Source organism: Parus major, chromosome 2, assembly GCF_001522545.3.
Source record: "Parus major isolate Abel chromosome 2, Parus_major1.1, whole genome shotgun sequence".
Classification (NCBI taxonomy): Eukaryota; Metazoa; Chordata; class Aves; order Passeriformes; family Paridae; genus Parus; species Parus major.
In genome coordinates this window covers 9724182-9740708 of record NC_031769.1, presented here as the reverse complement: position 1 = coordinate 9740708, position 16527 = coordinate 9724182, and the positions used below count along the sequence as shown (strand labels likewise).

Sequence of the window (16527 nt, the reverse complement as noted above, 5' to 3'; positions counted from 1 at the left end):
GGATTTTACAGAACAAAGATATATATATATATATATATATATATACACACACATGTGAAGGCAGAAATTTGTAGGCATTAGTAGCAACTGTTTTTTGCAATATTTGATTTCATTTCAATATATACAGAATTATTTTTAAAGCCCTTGCTGTATACTCCTAAATGCTTATGATTTGGCTGCCATTTGTGTGCTTGTGTGCCATTTGGTTGCCATTTGCTGCCACAAGTGTGGCTGATGTAGATGTACCCTTTATAGAGCAGCATTAATTTAGCCTTGCACACACACATTCTAGAGAGGCTCCCATGGCCTGGCTTTCTGCTGCCCCATGTCTGTGTCCCTGGATGAACAAATGGATGCTGTAGCTTCACTGCTTTTGCCATCAATCAGGTGGCTCTGCTGCTTTTCAGCTGGTGGGAGGCTGGGCAGGAAATGCAGAAAGCACAGACATGTTACACATGTAACACAACAGTGTAAAGAAGGACAGTACAAATTAAAGGTAACACACAGAGCAGGGAATTAGTGCTTCAGGCTGGCTCTGGCAGTTAAGCCGCAGCTGAAGGAGTGTTGAAAAGTGATTCCTGTTACACACCTTGTAGGTCAGGCTGCAGGCTGCCCAACTGTGCCTGCTCCAGGCAGTACCTTGTAGGGCATTTTACATCCTTTTCCTCTCAACACAACTTGGAGAAAGGTCTGAAATTCTTGAGTGTTTGGGTTGTATCTTTCTGTTAGTGAGAGGAGCTGTTCACACTGATGTGCAATATCTCAGGGCTTAGCCCTGCCCCATTCATCAAGGTTGAGAGACTTCCCAGAACTGCAGATAAAACACTATTCACTACTCCTGCCTTGACCTCAACAGTCTCACCTTTTATAGAAGACTCTTGGAGCAAAGAAATAGGGGGGAAAAAAAAAAAAAGGAGAAAGATCTTTTTCCATCTCCTTTCTGCTTAGGGTCTGAACTTGCCAAAGCTTTGTTCTGCAAAGGGACCTCTGGCTGGGGTCTCTGTGTCTCATCCCTCCTTTCCCAAACTGAGCACTGTGATGCTCTATCTATAAAAAGACCTCAAAACAGTCTGAAAAAGATCTATTGTGACTGCTCCTAATAGATGGGTCTCCACACATCTGCTCCTGTTTTTTTGTCTTCTGATGTTTCATCTTTACCTTTTACCTGGTTGGTTTTTAGGCAGCTTGTATTGTGGGGTTTTGTCTTTCCAGTGTCTGGAGCTGAGGGGAGGCAAGAGGTAAGAACAGCTCTTGGGACAGATTTAGCTTATTTAAGTTGATTATAGATACTGTTCAGGAGTAGAGAGTTAAAGGTTTTCATGGTTGTTAGAACTTTTAAGTTACTTAGGATACAGGAATAACTAGACGTTACCAAATTTTCTTTGCAATGTACTGGCTGAGATCATCAGCTATTTTAGAACCTGGAAGCCTCTATCATTCTAACCTGCTGAGTACTTTTCTAAGGTTAAATGAGAAATTTCCTTCCAGACCATTATACCACTGAAGGAGAGATGACATTCCAGTTCACTTTGTGGGGAAATAAGTTATCTAAAAAAGGAAACAACCAGAAAGTCACACTCTGAGAAAGGATCTGATCTCAGTAGTAATAACATTTTTCATAAAATGATTTTTTTTAATATTAGAATGTTTATCAACAACTGTCCATTGAAAATAATTAAAAGATTGCAAATGAAGATTTGAAACTGAGGCCAGGTTATAAGTTATTTTGATAGGATTTTGATTTTAGCTGTCAGCCACTTGTGGAATGTGGTTGCTCACTCAGCTCACATGATTTTGTATCTGTGCCCTGGCTTTTATGATATTCTTGTGGGAAATCAATATTTCAGATCCCTCTTGTCATGAATAAATTTGTGCATGGAATTCCATATACAAAAGTCTATCAAAAACAAATAAAAGGCACCAACTACATTTGAAGAATTTATTATTTAAGAAAACATTCACACACATCTTTTTTTCATTATTTTCCCATCCATAAATTTTGACTAATACTACATATTGGGTCTGATTATGTTCCACATAACAGGATATAAGCTTCACCTCTTCCAAAAATAACATTAAACTCTGTTACCTTTAACCATTTCTTTTAGAAATAAATGTTAATGAAAAGCAAATAAACACAACCTGGTATTATACATATTATTTTACAGAGTTCGTTTAGTTGAAAGAGGATCTCCACATAGTTTGCCTCTCATGGAGTCTGGAAAAGTAAGTACTGAAAGAAGATTTAAGTGTATCTTTTATGGTCTATATTTTCAGTAAATATCCATTTCTGTTCATTTTTACATGAATGTAATACTGGGGAAGGTGCTATTAGCTGTGCAGATTGATGTCCTTCTTTTACTGCTGAGGTTACAGCATGATGGCAGTAACTGATGCATTGCTGCTCTCTCAGAGTCTGTACCTCGCTCTTTTATGCGGAAATCAATTCCTTCTTTTATGCAAAAGGAAGGTATTTCATCCCCTGCGTGTCATTCGTGAAGCAGCTGACAAATGTGGCTCTGGTGCCGGCAGTTCCATGGATGCAGAACCCACCTCCAGTGAGAGCTGCTCTGGGATGACCAGCGCTGTGCTCACGGGCTACTGATCACCTGCAGAGGGACTGTCCCTGCTGGGCCATGGCTGTGGGGACAGGCTCTGACATAGGGGCACGCTCTTATGCTGTGGGTGCTCATCTAAAGCTTTCTGTCCATCGCCTTGCAGACATTCATGGTCAGAGGATGCTCCCTTTTCTGTTCTAAGGCTCAGCATTCACCTCTGTAGCTGTTGAATGTCCATTACATGAGGTCTTTGGCAGATCATTATTCTGGGAGATTGCATGATGCCTCTGGCTTTCTCCTTGTTTCAGGCCAAAGTTTCACTGGGGTTGTTCCTATCCCACTGTGTATTCTCATAGAGACAAGGGGCCATTTGGTCAGACTTTTGTTCTGCAAGACAACATTTGATTTCTGAGGCGGTATATTGATGGAACAGCATTCACAAAGAGAAGCTTTTGTCACATTTCCCAATTATCTCAGAATCTGTCGTATCTATGGACTATGTTTTTTTTCCACTATAAGTCTAATTTAACTTTTTAAGGATTTTTAAGGATTTCCTGTGCTTTGTAATGAAGGTTTTTTGGAGACAAAGCATCAGTGTACAATTGCATGAGGTGGTACCTGCTTCCTACTGCCACGTGTTTTCTTTCAACAGATCCTCCCAGGAGTACGTATCATTATTGCTAATCCAGAAACAAAGGGACCCTTAGGAGATTCTCATCTTGGTGAGGTGAGTCATGAGAACATGAACTTTGTATGCTCTCAACTAAATTGCAGAGACAAAGCTATTGTTGTGCATGCTAATGATTTCCTATGATGATACATCTTATCAAATGCCCAGTTAAGAAAACAGTGAATTCTACTGATCTTTATGAAGTGTGGATCATGGTATTTGTGTCATTATTAAAATTGTTAGTAAATTGTTCCTAAATAGTAATAGCTCAAGTTAAAAAAATGAAAAAAAATCTGCTTTTGCTAACTGTATTTTGTACTTGGTGCTTCGCTAATTCTGATGGAAGCTTACATGAAAAGTAAGTTTATAGATTAGTCTGATTTCAGCTAGATGGCTTCCTTGTACTGTTCTCCATAATCATTGTGCTTCATTGCACTGGAGTACTCTCATTAGAGGAGTTGAGCAAGATTATATGTTTTTCAAATTTATTTTGTTTCTAGAGTGAGAAAAAAAATTATGTTATTTTCAAGCAGTTAAACATCTAGTTAACAAAATGAAGAACATGTTTGATCATAATTAAAACCACAGTATAATTTGTGAGTTTCTGTAAAAGTTCATTAATTTGTAAAATTAAATTGTAAAAATTTCCATGATGCTTCAAGTTCAATGGAATGAATCGTTCTCAATGGAATGAAGTTCCCTGGCCTCACCCTTTAAAATAATCTGTCTGTCTGGTGTTCATGGAGGATGCTCTGCTGGGGTAGATACACTGAACCAGGAGTGAGGAACTTGGCATGGCTCAGAGCTGCCCTGCAACTTCAACAAAAGTAGATTGGAGCCTCTGTGCTAGAACTGGGTCAGTTATGGGTTCAGAAATAGTGTTAAAAGGCATTTTTAGTATTACCTATACTAGAAGTATTTGCATCAAGAATTTTCAATAATGCTTCATTCTCGAAAGCTACTTTAATTAATACCAGTATAATTGCTTTTAACTTAGATATGGGTTCACAGCACTCACAATGCCAGTGGGTATTTTACCATCTATGGAGATGAATCTTTGCAATCAGATCATTTTAACTCAAGACTCAGCTTTGGAGACACACAGACTATTTGGGCAAGAACTGGTTATCTGGGGTTCCTGAGAAGAACAGAACTCACTGATGCAAATGGAGGTAAGAGGTTTCTCATCATCTAGGCCTATGCAAGTAATTTGAATTATTTGGAGGGTGTCACTGCCTCTCTGGCCCTGTGGTACCTAACATGCTCCATCTGTGCAACCTGTAAAACTGCAAAAAAACACTTAGTTTAAATAATCAGAAAATAAATCAGAGGGCAAGATTTCCCTGCTGAAATAGTTGTTTTTCCTTTGCTATACCTCAGGTACTATAAAACCCCTCCACCAGTGACCTTTTGACACTTAATATACCCAGTGCTTCAGATTGAAAAATATGAAATACAGCTGAAACTGCCATCATTTTTTTTCTCTGACTGCTGTGTCCCCAGGAATGCTTTTGTGCAGGTGGAAAAAGCCTGGTGGGAGTCTGAGCCCAGTCCCTCCTGTAACCACCATCTCTGTTACAAACCCAGTCACAGAAGCTGTCCATTCCTCAGATTTTATAGTCTTTAACCCCAGAGGGCTGGTTGCTGAAATGTAACACAAGCAGAAGCCTGCAAGAGAAGCTATAGGGTGTTTGGGTTTCTGTCAGGAAGGTACAGGATTCCCTTATTTCTTTTAATGAGGTTCCTTGTCTCTTGCACGCATGTTTGTGGACCAGTGCTGCCAGGCACACAGTCTGTGCTTGGAAAAATGGGTTTTTTTCTGTGATTTTTGAGGAGCACAATGCCACAAGTGGCTGTGGTTGAGCTGGCCAGGGGAGGCCAAGTAGGGTTTCCAGCAATGATGTGAACACCCCCAGGAGTGATTCCAGGGCCATTAGAATAGCTGCTATTCAACCAAAGAAAAAATTCATCAAATCTGAAAACATTTTAGTAATCCCTGTGGATTAGGCCTGCTGCCATGTCCTTATATTGGCACCTTCTGAAGAGATTTACTTTGGATTGCACAGGCTTTTTTAATTTCATAATGATAGCCCAACCCTGAGAAAATTCAGGATTCTCTGAGGATATTTCAACTTAAGCAGTCAAATAGCTCAGGTATTCTCCTAGTGAAGAGTTGCTCCATTCTCCTACATTTAGCTCCCAGTGCAGAAAGTTCTCAGCTCTTTATTAGGCAGACCTCCTCTTGTCATTACAATACCACCAAACAACTGCCCAAATTAATCTGCTTTTAAGTCTATTAGCAAATATTTTTTTATGACTAGCATGTAATGGTTTATTTTCAGCCCCGTATCTTTTAAAAACTGTAATTTCAGCCTCATTTATTTCTTCAGTAGGTAAAAAATATGAGCTATAAAAGTGTTCTGTTTAAATTACCTGCATAAGCGATTTGCTATCTAGCTATAGCTAGGTACATTTTTAGTTTCTTGATAAACACCTATGTAATAGATCAAAAGCATATGTAGTGACCATCTCAAAGCAATTGGGAGAACATCAGCCACACTGTTAGGATCAAATCTATTTTTTCTCTTTGAAAAAAAAGAGAAAACAAGGAACCAATTGTCTATTTAGAGTGCCTTAAAAACAATGTGTTCTGCATCCACCTGGGAGAAAAACAGGAATTATGCCACTGTCTTTGGATGAAGATTTCTGCCTTTGTCAAATGGGAACAGTGTTTCTGCCTTCCTTTCTTCTGTTTTTGCTCTGCATTGCACTTCAGTAATGGAAAACGCTCATTAGTTCGGAAATCACTTTGGGGTTTCAGAAATTTGAGGATAACTTATGTTTGTACTTATTTTACTTAATTCTTAATGTGAAGATTTCTATAATTTAATGTACTGGAGAATAGAACCTTTCTGTTTTTTTATTCCTTACCACCAGAACGCCATGATGCACTTTATGTGGTGGGTGCATTAGATGAAGCCATGGAATTGCGAGGGATGAGGTACCATCCAATCGATATTGAAACCTCTGTAATTAGAGCACACAAGAGCATCACAGAATGGTAAGGATTGGATAACACCAGGGCCCTTATAAAAAGCTGAAATATCTATAATGTCTGGGTTTTTCCCTTGGATATTGCAATTGATCCAGAAAATGGCCTGTCTGGATGGTCACAGGAGTTATAACCCAACTGCAAATGTGTCCTTAGGATGAAACTTTTCACAAACAGATTTAATCAGAGAGGACTGATTTCTGATAAGTTCATTCAGTATGTTTCTTCTTTTTTTTTTTTAAGGAGTAAGCAAGCAAGCATTTCAAATAAATGAACACACTAATAAATTTTATTTGTGAACACATTGTTATTTTTGAATTGGTTATTAATAAATGAAGCAGTGATCAAATCAAGGTCACAATGGAAATTGAAGCAGTAAATCAATGAGTTAATAATGATGTTGTCTTAATCAATGTATCATCCTCAGATGTACACAGCAGGAAATCATTTCTTGAGGCCGACATGAGCACAAATTGCTTTTCATTATTCTTGCATCAGAAGACTCAGTCAGGTAGTTGTTTTGTTTTGATACAACCTCAGTTCAGCTATTCACCTTTCAACCAAAATAAATCTGTCACAATAGCCAGAGCAATTTTGTGCATTTTTCTTTTCAATCCTGGCTGCAGAGGTGTGGCCTGGAGCAGGAAGCTTAATAGTGAATGAAGCACAGCAGCTGAACTGGTTTCTTTAGTAAAAGACTTTGCTTTTTTCTTAAATATAAGTTTAAATGAATGCAATTAGTTGCTTGGCTGACTGTAACTGAGGTTTTGCCTTATTGCCTCCTCCCCTGAGCATCATCATTGCTGGTATGGTCTTGTGCCAGACAGACATTACACAGGGAGCTGGGTTCTGTGCCTTCACACAGACCATTATGAACACTTTGGGAATGTCAAGAAATTCCCCTTGAAAATGTGTCAGATCAGTACCAGCAGTGGATGGAAAGTTTTCAGATCAAGCTGTTTAAGGACTGCTCTATTATAAGATGGCCATAGGTTCATAAATTGCTGTGGTCACCAGTATCTGTTTGGCAGAGGTTTGTGTCCCCTCAAATTACGGGCTCACAAGCAATGAATAAAGTAGCCATATCACACTGCAGAAATGGGTTTTAGTACCAAAAAATGCTTAAATTATGTTCCTGCTTTCAAGATTGCTAAGAGCACTTTGAGGATCCTTTTTGTTGTACAACCATGGAAATCCTGAGTGAGAAAGTGGAAAAGGGTTGAGAGTAAGCTGGAATGAATTTCGGCAAGAAATACATGTAGATAATTCTCTGCACCATAACTCCTCCCAGTAGTCAGGTGATAAGGCACAGGAGTGAGAATTCAGAAAACACTCTATACTGTTGCTACCCTTTTCCCAAAGGCCAATATTTAAGACCAGTATTTCAGGGTTGTTTTTCCCTCAAAAAGAGAGATTGCTGATGAATTAGATGTGTCTCGGATGTGCTCCCTGCAGAAAAGGGACACACTTCTTCAGAGTGACAGCGTCTGGTTTGCTCACAGTTCCCAGCCTTTTCCTAACCAATGCTCTGCCAAATAACAATCATGGAGTTTTCATACACAGTTCTTGTCCTGACTGTCCTTGACTTCTCTCACATAACTTCTTTTTCAGCTTCTCATAGAGACCCTCCTTATGTCTTTGTGAAACACTCCCTGCCAAAATAATAGCCAGCTAACTATTTTTAAATTTTATTTATAATTTGTATATCCCTTTCTGTGGACAGGGGCATGAGCCTCTTTTCTTGTTTCGGTTACGATGCCCCCTTAAGGATTTTACTGCATCAATTCCTGTTGCACACAAAAGGTGCTGGGAATGTCCAGTTGACAGATTGTAAAAACAGCCTCTGAGAAATGCAGCTCATTTTGTAACACTGGACACCATTGAGGGACTTGGGGGTTTCTTGACTGACATGGGATCCTGCTGGGCAGCTTCTGTCATTGAGGATCAGATCTGAAAGGTCATTTAAAATTATTCTTGTCTCTTAAGAAATTTTTGCACAAATCAACAACCTCTGACTCTGGACCTCCTGCGTCTCAATACATAACAAGTGAAAGAGTGGCACAGTCTGGTTTTATTGTGATGTAAACTCACACTGTGCATTTTGAAAGTGCTTCTAATACCACAAAATGTGGTATGTGTTTTATTGTATGTGTTTTAATTAAAGCACGGGGTTGACTCATTTAAATGTCAAAGTTGCAAAAGAGGAACAGAATGGAACTTCCTGGAATTTGCCTAGAAGTGGTTTATACACAAAGCTACACAAGGTATTTGGAGAAGAAAACAATTAGGAGCTTCTTTCCCTGGAGGTGTTTTGACAACTTCCTTGTTTTTCCTGTAGCATTTGGTGACATGGAAGCAGCAGGAGGGGCCATTCCCAGCTCAGTGCATTGACTGCTTTGCACCTATTGGGTGGGACTTGATTATTGTGACTCGATTATTTCTTCAGGAAAGGTCAGCCTTCCTGGTCCCTAGCTTTTTGGTTTGAGTTTTTCTATTCACCAGCCCTAGAAAGTTGATATATGCATAAGAGAGATACACTGGCAAATGTATCTTCATCTCAACAAGTAAGAACATAAAGAGCAGTATTTCCTTTTACTTCCAGTGATCACCAGTGAGTTAGAACCATGACATATGAAATGAGTTTTAAATTAAATTGAAGCCTCTTGGGAGTGTCACTGATTTTAGGACTTAATAGAAGCTTCATGAAAGTTTTGGGAATCAGTTTCCTGAATTCAGACAAACTAATTTATTCTAGCCATGTTTTAGGGACCTGCTCCTGAATCTTGCTGTTAATTGCTTTCCCAAGTAACAAGCTAACAGTAGTTTCCAGGCATGGTTTTAAATGCTAACTTACATTTCAATGAAACCTCCCCAGGGTTTTTTGTTAAAATATATATAATACTAATTTAGATGTTTGTACAGCAATCAATAAAAATTCCAGGACCTCTCTGGAGATGATCATCTGTGCAGATTGATACTTCATTTTGTTAATATTCAGCATCAATCAAAACTTACTAGAATGTCTGTGAAAACTTAATTACAAATGAAAATTCATTTCACAGCAGTACTAAGTCAAAAGGGGCCTTCTCATCCTTGGTTTGGCTGCTCATTAGTTTTCCAGATCAATAAGCACATAAGAATTCAATCAAATAGTACTTTGGCAGGATCTGAATTTTTTTTAATTTTTTTTTTAAGAGTTAAGTATTTTCTCCTAAAACCCATTCTGACAAGCATCAACATAGAGCACATTTTCATAGTTAATTTTTGGGCAAAGGAAGATATGTTTCCACAGTACCTGGATTTTCAGAGCTGTCTTAGGAGGCTAAAACAGTGCACTTCTGTCTCAATCAAGCATTGACCTTAGGGGAAGAAGCTCTTTTTGAAGATGGCTTATGTACATAATATATTCTGACTTAAAGATGCTTATGCTCGAGACAGTTCTGGGAAGTTATCCCCTGACTTTATGAGGTAAAGATGAGTAAAGTACAGGGCTGGATATGTGGCTTATATGTGTAGAATATTATTATTTATTCTGTGGAATAAGCTAGAGGAAAAAGTGTCTTAAACGCCTGCAAGGATAAATGAGATTGCTCTTTGTGGCTCAGCTGTGCTCACCTCCCATGAGATGGGAGACTCTGGAGACTCTGGAGATGTGAGGAGGATGGAGGGAAGCTGTGAAACTACTCTGGATGGAAGCATACACCAGATTTTGATACCCTCCTAGCCTCCATATTTGGAAGGATAAATACATTCTCCTTAGCCAGAAATAGCCCCAGGTAGCAGAACCCAAAATTTACCTGCTTTAGCTCAAGGTCTTAACCAAAACTCTGGGGTATTACAAAGTTCTTTTAGCAAACAGGAGATACTGAGAATAATCGTGTCCCTTGACCATCTCAGCTGTTATCAAGAATGTTAAAACTCTGGTCCCCTTAAACCCAACAGAAATAAAACAGCCAAAATAAAACAGGTGGAAACACAGCCTTATTTCTGTGGAAACTAGTTGGTCCAGAAGAATTGCAGCTTTTTTGTGCTGAGCTCTGACCTGCCTGTGCAGCAGCCAGCCCGTTCCTGAGGGCGCTTTGCCTTGTGTGCTGAGCAGGCACAGGGAGGATGTCCCCTCCCCGGGCACCCCTGTCAGCCTGCGCTGTGCCTTGTGCCTCCCCAGGGCTCCACACCCCATCACTAGCAGGGGTTATCCCACAGACCTCTCAGCTCAGAGTCTGCTCCTGCTCTTCTTCTTGCTGCCTCCTCTCTTAACCTCCTTGCTTTTCTGGGCTGCCCTTCAAAAGACCCTGTATAAAACCCTTCAAAATACCTCCACACACATCACTCCATGAGCACAGCAGAGCTGTGGCACTTCCCTGGCTTCAAAGGGAACCACATGCTGCCGTACTACCTCCTTCCATGACAGGCAAGTTTCTGTAAAGTTCAGCCTAATGCTTAAAATTGCAGCAGTATTAAAGAGAGAGCTCATGGGGCTGTTCTGCCCCTGCCTGCAGTGTGTTCTCTCCTGCTGTTTACCCTTTCTCCTGAACATGGAAAGAGCCCAAGGAGCTCCAACAAAAGATAACCAAGGTGCAAGAAAGGAGATAAAAAATGAAATGGGTGAAAAAACCCCAAGACTAATACTATTTTCTTTTTTCCAGTGCGGTGTTTACCTGGACAAATTTATTGGTCGTTGTAGTGGAGCTGGATGGATCTGAGCAAGAAGCTTTGGACCTTGTTCCTTTGGTCACCAACGTGGTCCTGGAGGAACACTATCTGATTGTAGGGGTGGTGGTGGTTGTGGACATTGGTGTAATTCCTATCAACTCCCGTGGAGAGAAACAACGTATGCACCTACGAGATGGATTTTTGGCAGACCAGCTAGATCCCATCTATGTGGCCTACAACATGTAGTCTTGTACCTTAAAGCTTCCATGGACTTTACTATAGATGTATAAAATTTTTTTGTGTCCACTAAAACAGTGTGCAGATAAGATGCTGACACTCATCAGAATGGAACTGTTTCTATTACGACTTTTCAAAGCAGTCACGATTGGCAGGAAATATAATGTGAAATGTTTTCTTTTACCACTAAATTTTAGAAAAGAAGGACTATGGGGTAAGGCCCTTCAGTGTGTTGGAAAAGCCCATTTTAAACTTTTTTTTTTTTTTTTTTTTTTTGCTTACTGGACAATACTGCTTTTTGAGTAAATGTGGCTTTGTATTTTACATTAAGTAAGCTGAAGTAGATTTTTTTTTATTCTGCCCTCCAAATGGATTCTTTTAAAACAATTTGCATACTAATACAAATAGTTGTTTCCTTCATTTGTTTTAATATGTCATAAAAAGCTGATGAATACAGATCCATTACTAACTTAAGCCATTTTAGATCCCACATCTTAGGAAAATATGTAGTGGTACGAGGAGAAAACCCAAAGTAGCACCTTTCAATTAGAAATCTTGCAGCTTTCTGTCAGAGATGCTGAAAGCCCAAAGGCCAAAGAGCCTTTGCTGTTAGCGTTAGAATGGAAGAAATTTATAAATAAGGTGTATTTCGGCAATGAGCTTGCAAATATCTTTGTACTAAACTAAAAAGATAAAATAAGTTAACTACTTCTTCTGTAATTATGTACAAAACGTTTAATTTATTTTGATCTCTTTAGAAGTATAAAAGAGAAGAAACATTCAAGAATATTAAACTCTTGAAATGTTTGCTAATATAAAAACAAAGTGTTGTATTATCTTGAGTGGATAGTATCACATCAAATATATATATATGAAATATAAATTCACTAATGACAAAAGATTTTAAAGTTTAAAATGCAGTACTTGTCACTTGCATGGTGTCTCCCACTGTAGATAATCAAATGTTACTCACAAATTTTTTGGAAAAAGAAAAAAAAAAGCAATCCTGGATTGCTAAGTATCCCTGACAAAAAGAATCCTCTAGATACCAGCAAGTGAAATTATTGCTGCCTTTAAGGCAGTGAATGAATTTAAGACTAAAAATGCACTACAATAATTTTCTTTTCTTTGCCATGGAGGCAACAATAAATATTCGTGCTGGCATGTGCATACACTTGTTAGACTTAGAAAAGGCAGGTTGAGGAATAGCACTGTTGTCTAGCTGCAGAACTTTGTTGCACAATTTTTTTCATTGTTTTAGTTGGTGTTTTTACTGCTATAAGGAAAAGTTTTGGGGTTTTTTGCACAGAGTTATCAATTTGCCTCTCAGCTAGGACACGTAGCTCGGTGGCCAACGCTTCCAGTTTACATTTACAGGAAACGATTGTTTCAATGGTCTTTAATTTATTCCTTAACAAGAGGAGCGTACAGTCACTACCGCCCTTTGGCACGGATCGTGCATCTGCTAACTAGTCCCTAAACACATTATAACATCAGAGGAACCCATCTGCCTGGTTAAAGAACGGAGGAGTCCCGTGGTCTCCAGCCTGAGGCCACCACGGGAGAAGAGTAGGAAAACATGCATCACAGCTGCCTTCATTTTACTACCTTTGGAGAAAAGAGGGGTTTGATTCCCCAGTTCTGTTGTCTTCCCTGCCCCCCATGCCCCCTTTTTTAAAGCCTTCCCCTTCCTTCATGTGGTTGTAACTGAATTGACCTGTTTGTGATCAAGAGTGGGATTTACCAGCTGCAGTCCAAGAATGCTTTTCTTATTTGTCCCAAATGACGTTCATGTGCTGGCTCTCATTACCGGATATGCATGACTAAGATTGTTGCAGGGCAAACGTTATCATGTTTATATCACGTATAAGGGAGTCTCAATGCTGGGTGTTAAAAATCTTTTTAAAAGGTAGGGACGTTTTAGTCTGCATGTACAGTACAGAGCATCTCACCACGTCAGACGCGTTTTCTTTCAGGCCATCTCTTCCGCCCTCACTGTCCTGTGAATAGCCCTATTCATGCTCTGCAGACCAATCCCATACTTTGTCAAATTCATTTTCTGCTCCCTAAAAAGAATAAAATCTGTTCTTAATGGCAAGTTGTTGTAAGGTTTCAGACAAGATGTTGATTGATTACAAACATAATTGCAGTGTGTGAACTAACTTGTGAAGTCCTGCTATTGCTGATCTCAGTACTGCAAAACAAATCTCGCTGTCGTTCAAAGCGTCACTTTAACCTTCACGAAGTCAACTTTGCATTTGTAGAGAATAAAAGAACTGCAATGCAGTTGTGAAATGCAGTTAATAACAGCTCTCTTCTGCAACCTGTCATCTGTGGTTGTTAAATCCTGAGTTAAGAGAAATGATAAACTGAGTTTCTGGTTTTGTTGTGCAAGCAAAAGGAAGGAAACATTTAAGCACCATCAGACTGAGCAATAAAGAAGGATTGTTCTGTATTAGAAACTGTACTGTAGATAAACCATTCATGAGAATGTATAAAATGTTTGTCTTGTGACCTTGTGCTTTTGGAGTCAGACAAAACCATGTAATCAACTCGATGCACATGCACAAAAAGAGAGGGTACACAATGAACATTTAAACACAAAACTAATCAAACAGGAGCAGATTCCTCATGGTGCTTGTTTATTATATATATTTAATCCTGCTTGACACTTTACCCAAGGGAAGACTGTCCCTTTTATCAGTTGAATGTTAGCAGCGTTATTTCATAGAGTGTGGTGACTGGTTAGAGAAATTCATGTAACTCAGCCAATCACAGATTCAAACAAAAATTTTTATGTGCAAAGGACAGCAACCTTCTTGTATGTTAAACCACCAGTACGCTTTGTACATCTGTGATAACGCCTGTTTTATATTCAAATGAACAAATAAAAGCTTTTATTTTTGTTGCTCTGAAAATATCAGTTTCTTAATTAGTCATCTAAAATGGAGCTTCCAAGAGCTGCGGATGCTCGGTGGAGGAACATGGAGAGCTATACTGTAATTTTATTTTGTTTACCTCTCTTGTTGCATAATTTATTAGTACAAATCATTATACTTTTAACAATGTTTAAATACTGGTGTGGGCATTTATTGCTGAAAGACTTTCATATGGCAACAAATGTTTTTTGTGAAATGTTTTTTTAATTCTTTTTAATATATTCAAATATACTGTTCACATTTTTGCTGAAAGTGTAAAGATTATTGTAAGCTTGGTAACATTTTGTGAGAAGCAATAACAAGCATTAGTACTGTAAAACTCCTCCAATTTGTCACTTATCACTTTTGTTGCAAGGTCTTGCTACTGACATGCTGCTAATCAGCCACCTAAGGAAGTTACTGATCCAGGTTTTACAGCTCTGATGGAGCTTTCTACCAGTGGAGGTTTATGGGTTACAGCTTGGTCACTCACAGATGTGGGGCTAGAACCTCCCTACTATTCAGTAGCCTTGGGCAGCCAGATGATCGCTCTTGGGAATGTGATCTGCCCATTTCCTTTTTGCAAAAAGACCTTGATTTCAGAGCTGGCTCCCAGCTGCTGAGTAGCAGCATTCCCAGAGAAGAGGTTTGGCCCCAGCTCTTGTTTTCCAAATGTGATTTCAAAGGGTGAAATTCTCAGTCCTCGTGTCTTTGGAGTCCTGACTGAGAAATTCAGCGTGTAAAATCCCATCTCTGATGGCTCAGATATCAGGTTGCTTATCACAAGAGGTAGGTGCAGTTTTGTGGACCCACAATTATCCTGGGCACAGGGAGAGAGATACAAAAATTGCGGGAAGGAGAAAACAAGTTAGAGATGGCAGAAGGAAGAGGATGGCAGAACAGCAAGTAGTTCCTGATTCAATTTTACAAATCATTTAATTAAAGTAAAAAGGGGATTGATTTTTATGTTAATGGGATTAAGGCTTTTAAAAGGTTAAAATATTTCAATTCCACATTTTAAAAACATTTTTGGCAAAAAGTGCTATAACACTGCAAAACTGGTGGGAAATTTCAACCAAAAAAATCACAGGGTTAGGAGAAGCATGCACAATGAGAACAGCATAATTTTTTCATTATCATGTTAATACTAAGAATGTAAGATTTGGAAAAAAGTCTGATAAAAGAATACAGCTTTTCTGGTTTTCAACACAAAGATTTGCTTTATGCATTGTTATTATTATGTTATTAACAAGGGAGGGAGGAAGGGGTGTGCACAGAGATCAACAACAAATTCTCATCAGCCGCCTTGTGAGCAAAGCTGATATAGGGGAGTTTGGAGCTCCAAATTCTCACAATCCCCTGCTGGGCCACAGAACCCTCTGCACCCCTGGAGAGGCAAATCCAGCTGTGGCCCTTGCCTGGACACACTCATGGTTTGAAGGGACTGGGCTGGGCTCAGGCTGGATGGGCAGTGGGGAAGAGATGCAGCCAACAAGAGTGATCCCAAGGGGGATGGACACCTCTGTCCCCAGGGTAAGAGCCAACCCTGATTTTGATTGATCGATCAAATTATTTATTTATTTATTTTATTTGAAGAAGTTTTTGCTTTAAAACTGAGATTTGAAGAGGTAAAAGAAAAAAGCAACCAGATTCTACATTGGGAAAGCAGAAATTAATCATTGGGGGGGAGATAAAATATAAAATAATATATTGTTAATTTTTTCTTAAACATAAATGTATGGGGTTTTGTTTTGTTTTTATACATCTGGAGTGCTCCATTTGGCAGCCTACCCTCCCAAAAGCTCTCACTCACCTTACCATGATTTAGGGTTCTCCTTTTCATGGTTTTTCTGTTCTCTTTTGAGAGGTATCACCTTAAAGACGGTACAAAAACCCTCTCAAGCTTTGCCTTATTTGTGCTGAACCTGGCTGAGATCAGCATTGCTGAAACAGCAGCTCCCCCTTTCTTACACAGCAGACCAGGAGGAGGCCATCTCTGCATCTTCTGGCATCATCCTGACACTGGGAACTGCATGGCATTTCAGATTCCCTCAGGTTCACTAAGCAGGGTATGCTGCATCATGCCAGTCACAGTCAGAGCTCTTCTTTCTGGTCTGCACAAAGATTTCTCCAAAGGCACTATTGTATCCCCTACGATCCACATGGGGAAAAATAAGTCTTTTTCCCAGGGATCCCACAACACATCTAATAATAAATTTAAAAGTTAACTGCAGAATATTCTATGTAATGACCAGTTTATGGTGGATCCTAAAGGCACAAAGCTGATCTTGTTTTAATTTTGTGCTTTGGTAGATTGATGCCCCTAGGCTTGTGGAGAGTGGCTGGAGAAGGGGATGAAGCTGATGGAATCTACACAGGGAGTGACTTCCAAGTGTGACTGGCAGCACGTGGGAAAGGTTTGGAGATGTCAGGAGAGGC

At 39.3% G+C, this 16527-nt stretch overlaps 1 protein-coding gene across 5 annotated transcripts in view; it reads left to right on the top strand.

Annotated features, from left to right (window-relative positions):
* DIP2C (disco interacting protein 2 homolog C) overlaps positions 1-14431 on the top strand; it is a 308876-nt gene extending 294445 nt beyond the window's left edge. For 4 of the 5 annotated variants that reach the window (XM_033520375.1, XM_033520383.1, XM_019005649.1 and 1 more), the window contains 5 exons: positions 2169-2226; positions 3211-3285; positions 4226-4400; positions 6166-6289; positions 10927-11260. In XM_033520375.1, the coding sequence (XP_033376266.1) occupies positions 2169-2226; positions 3211-3285; positions 4226-4400; positions 6166-6289; positions 10927-11179 (685 nt within the window). In that variant the 3' untranslated portion in view covers positions 11180-11260. Of the gene's footprint in view, positions 1-2168; positions 2227-3210; positions 3286-4225; positions 4401-6165; positions 6290-10926 lie in introns of all 5 variants that reach the window. The other variant, XM_015617879.3, reaches the window with a different exon arrangement.
* Positions 14432-16527: the final 2096 nt, after the last annotated feature.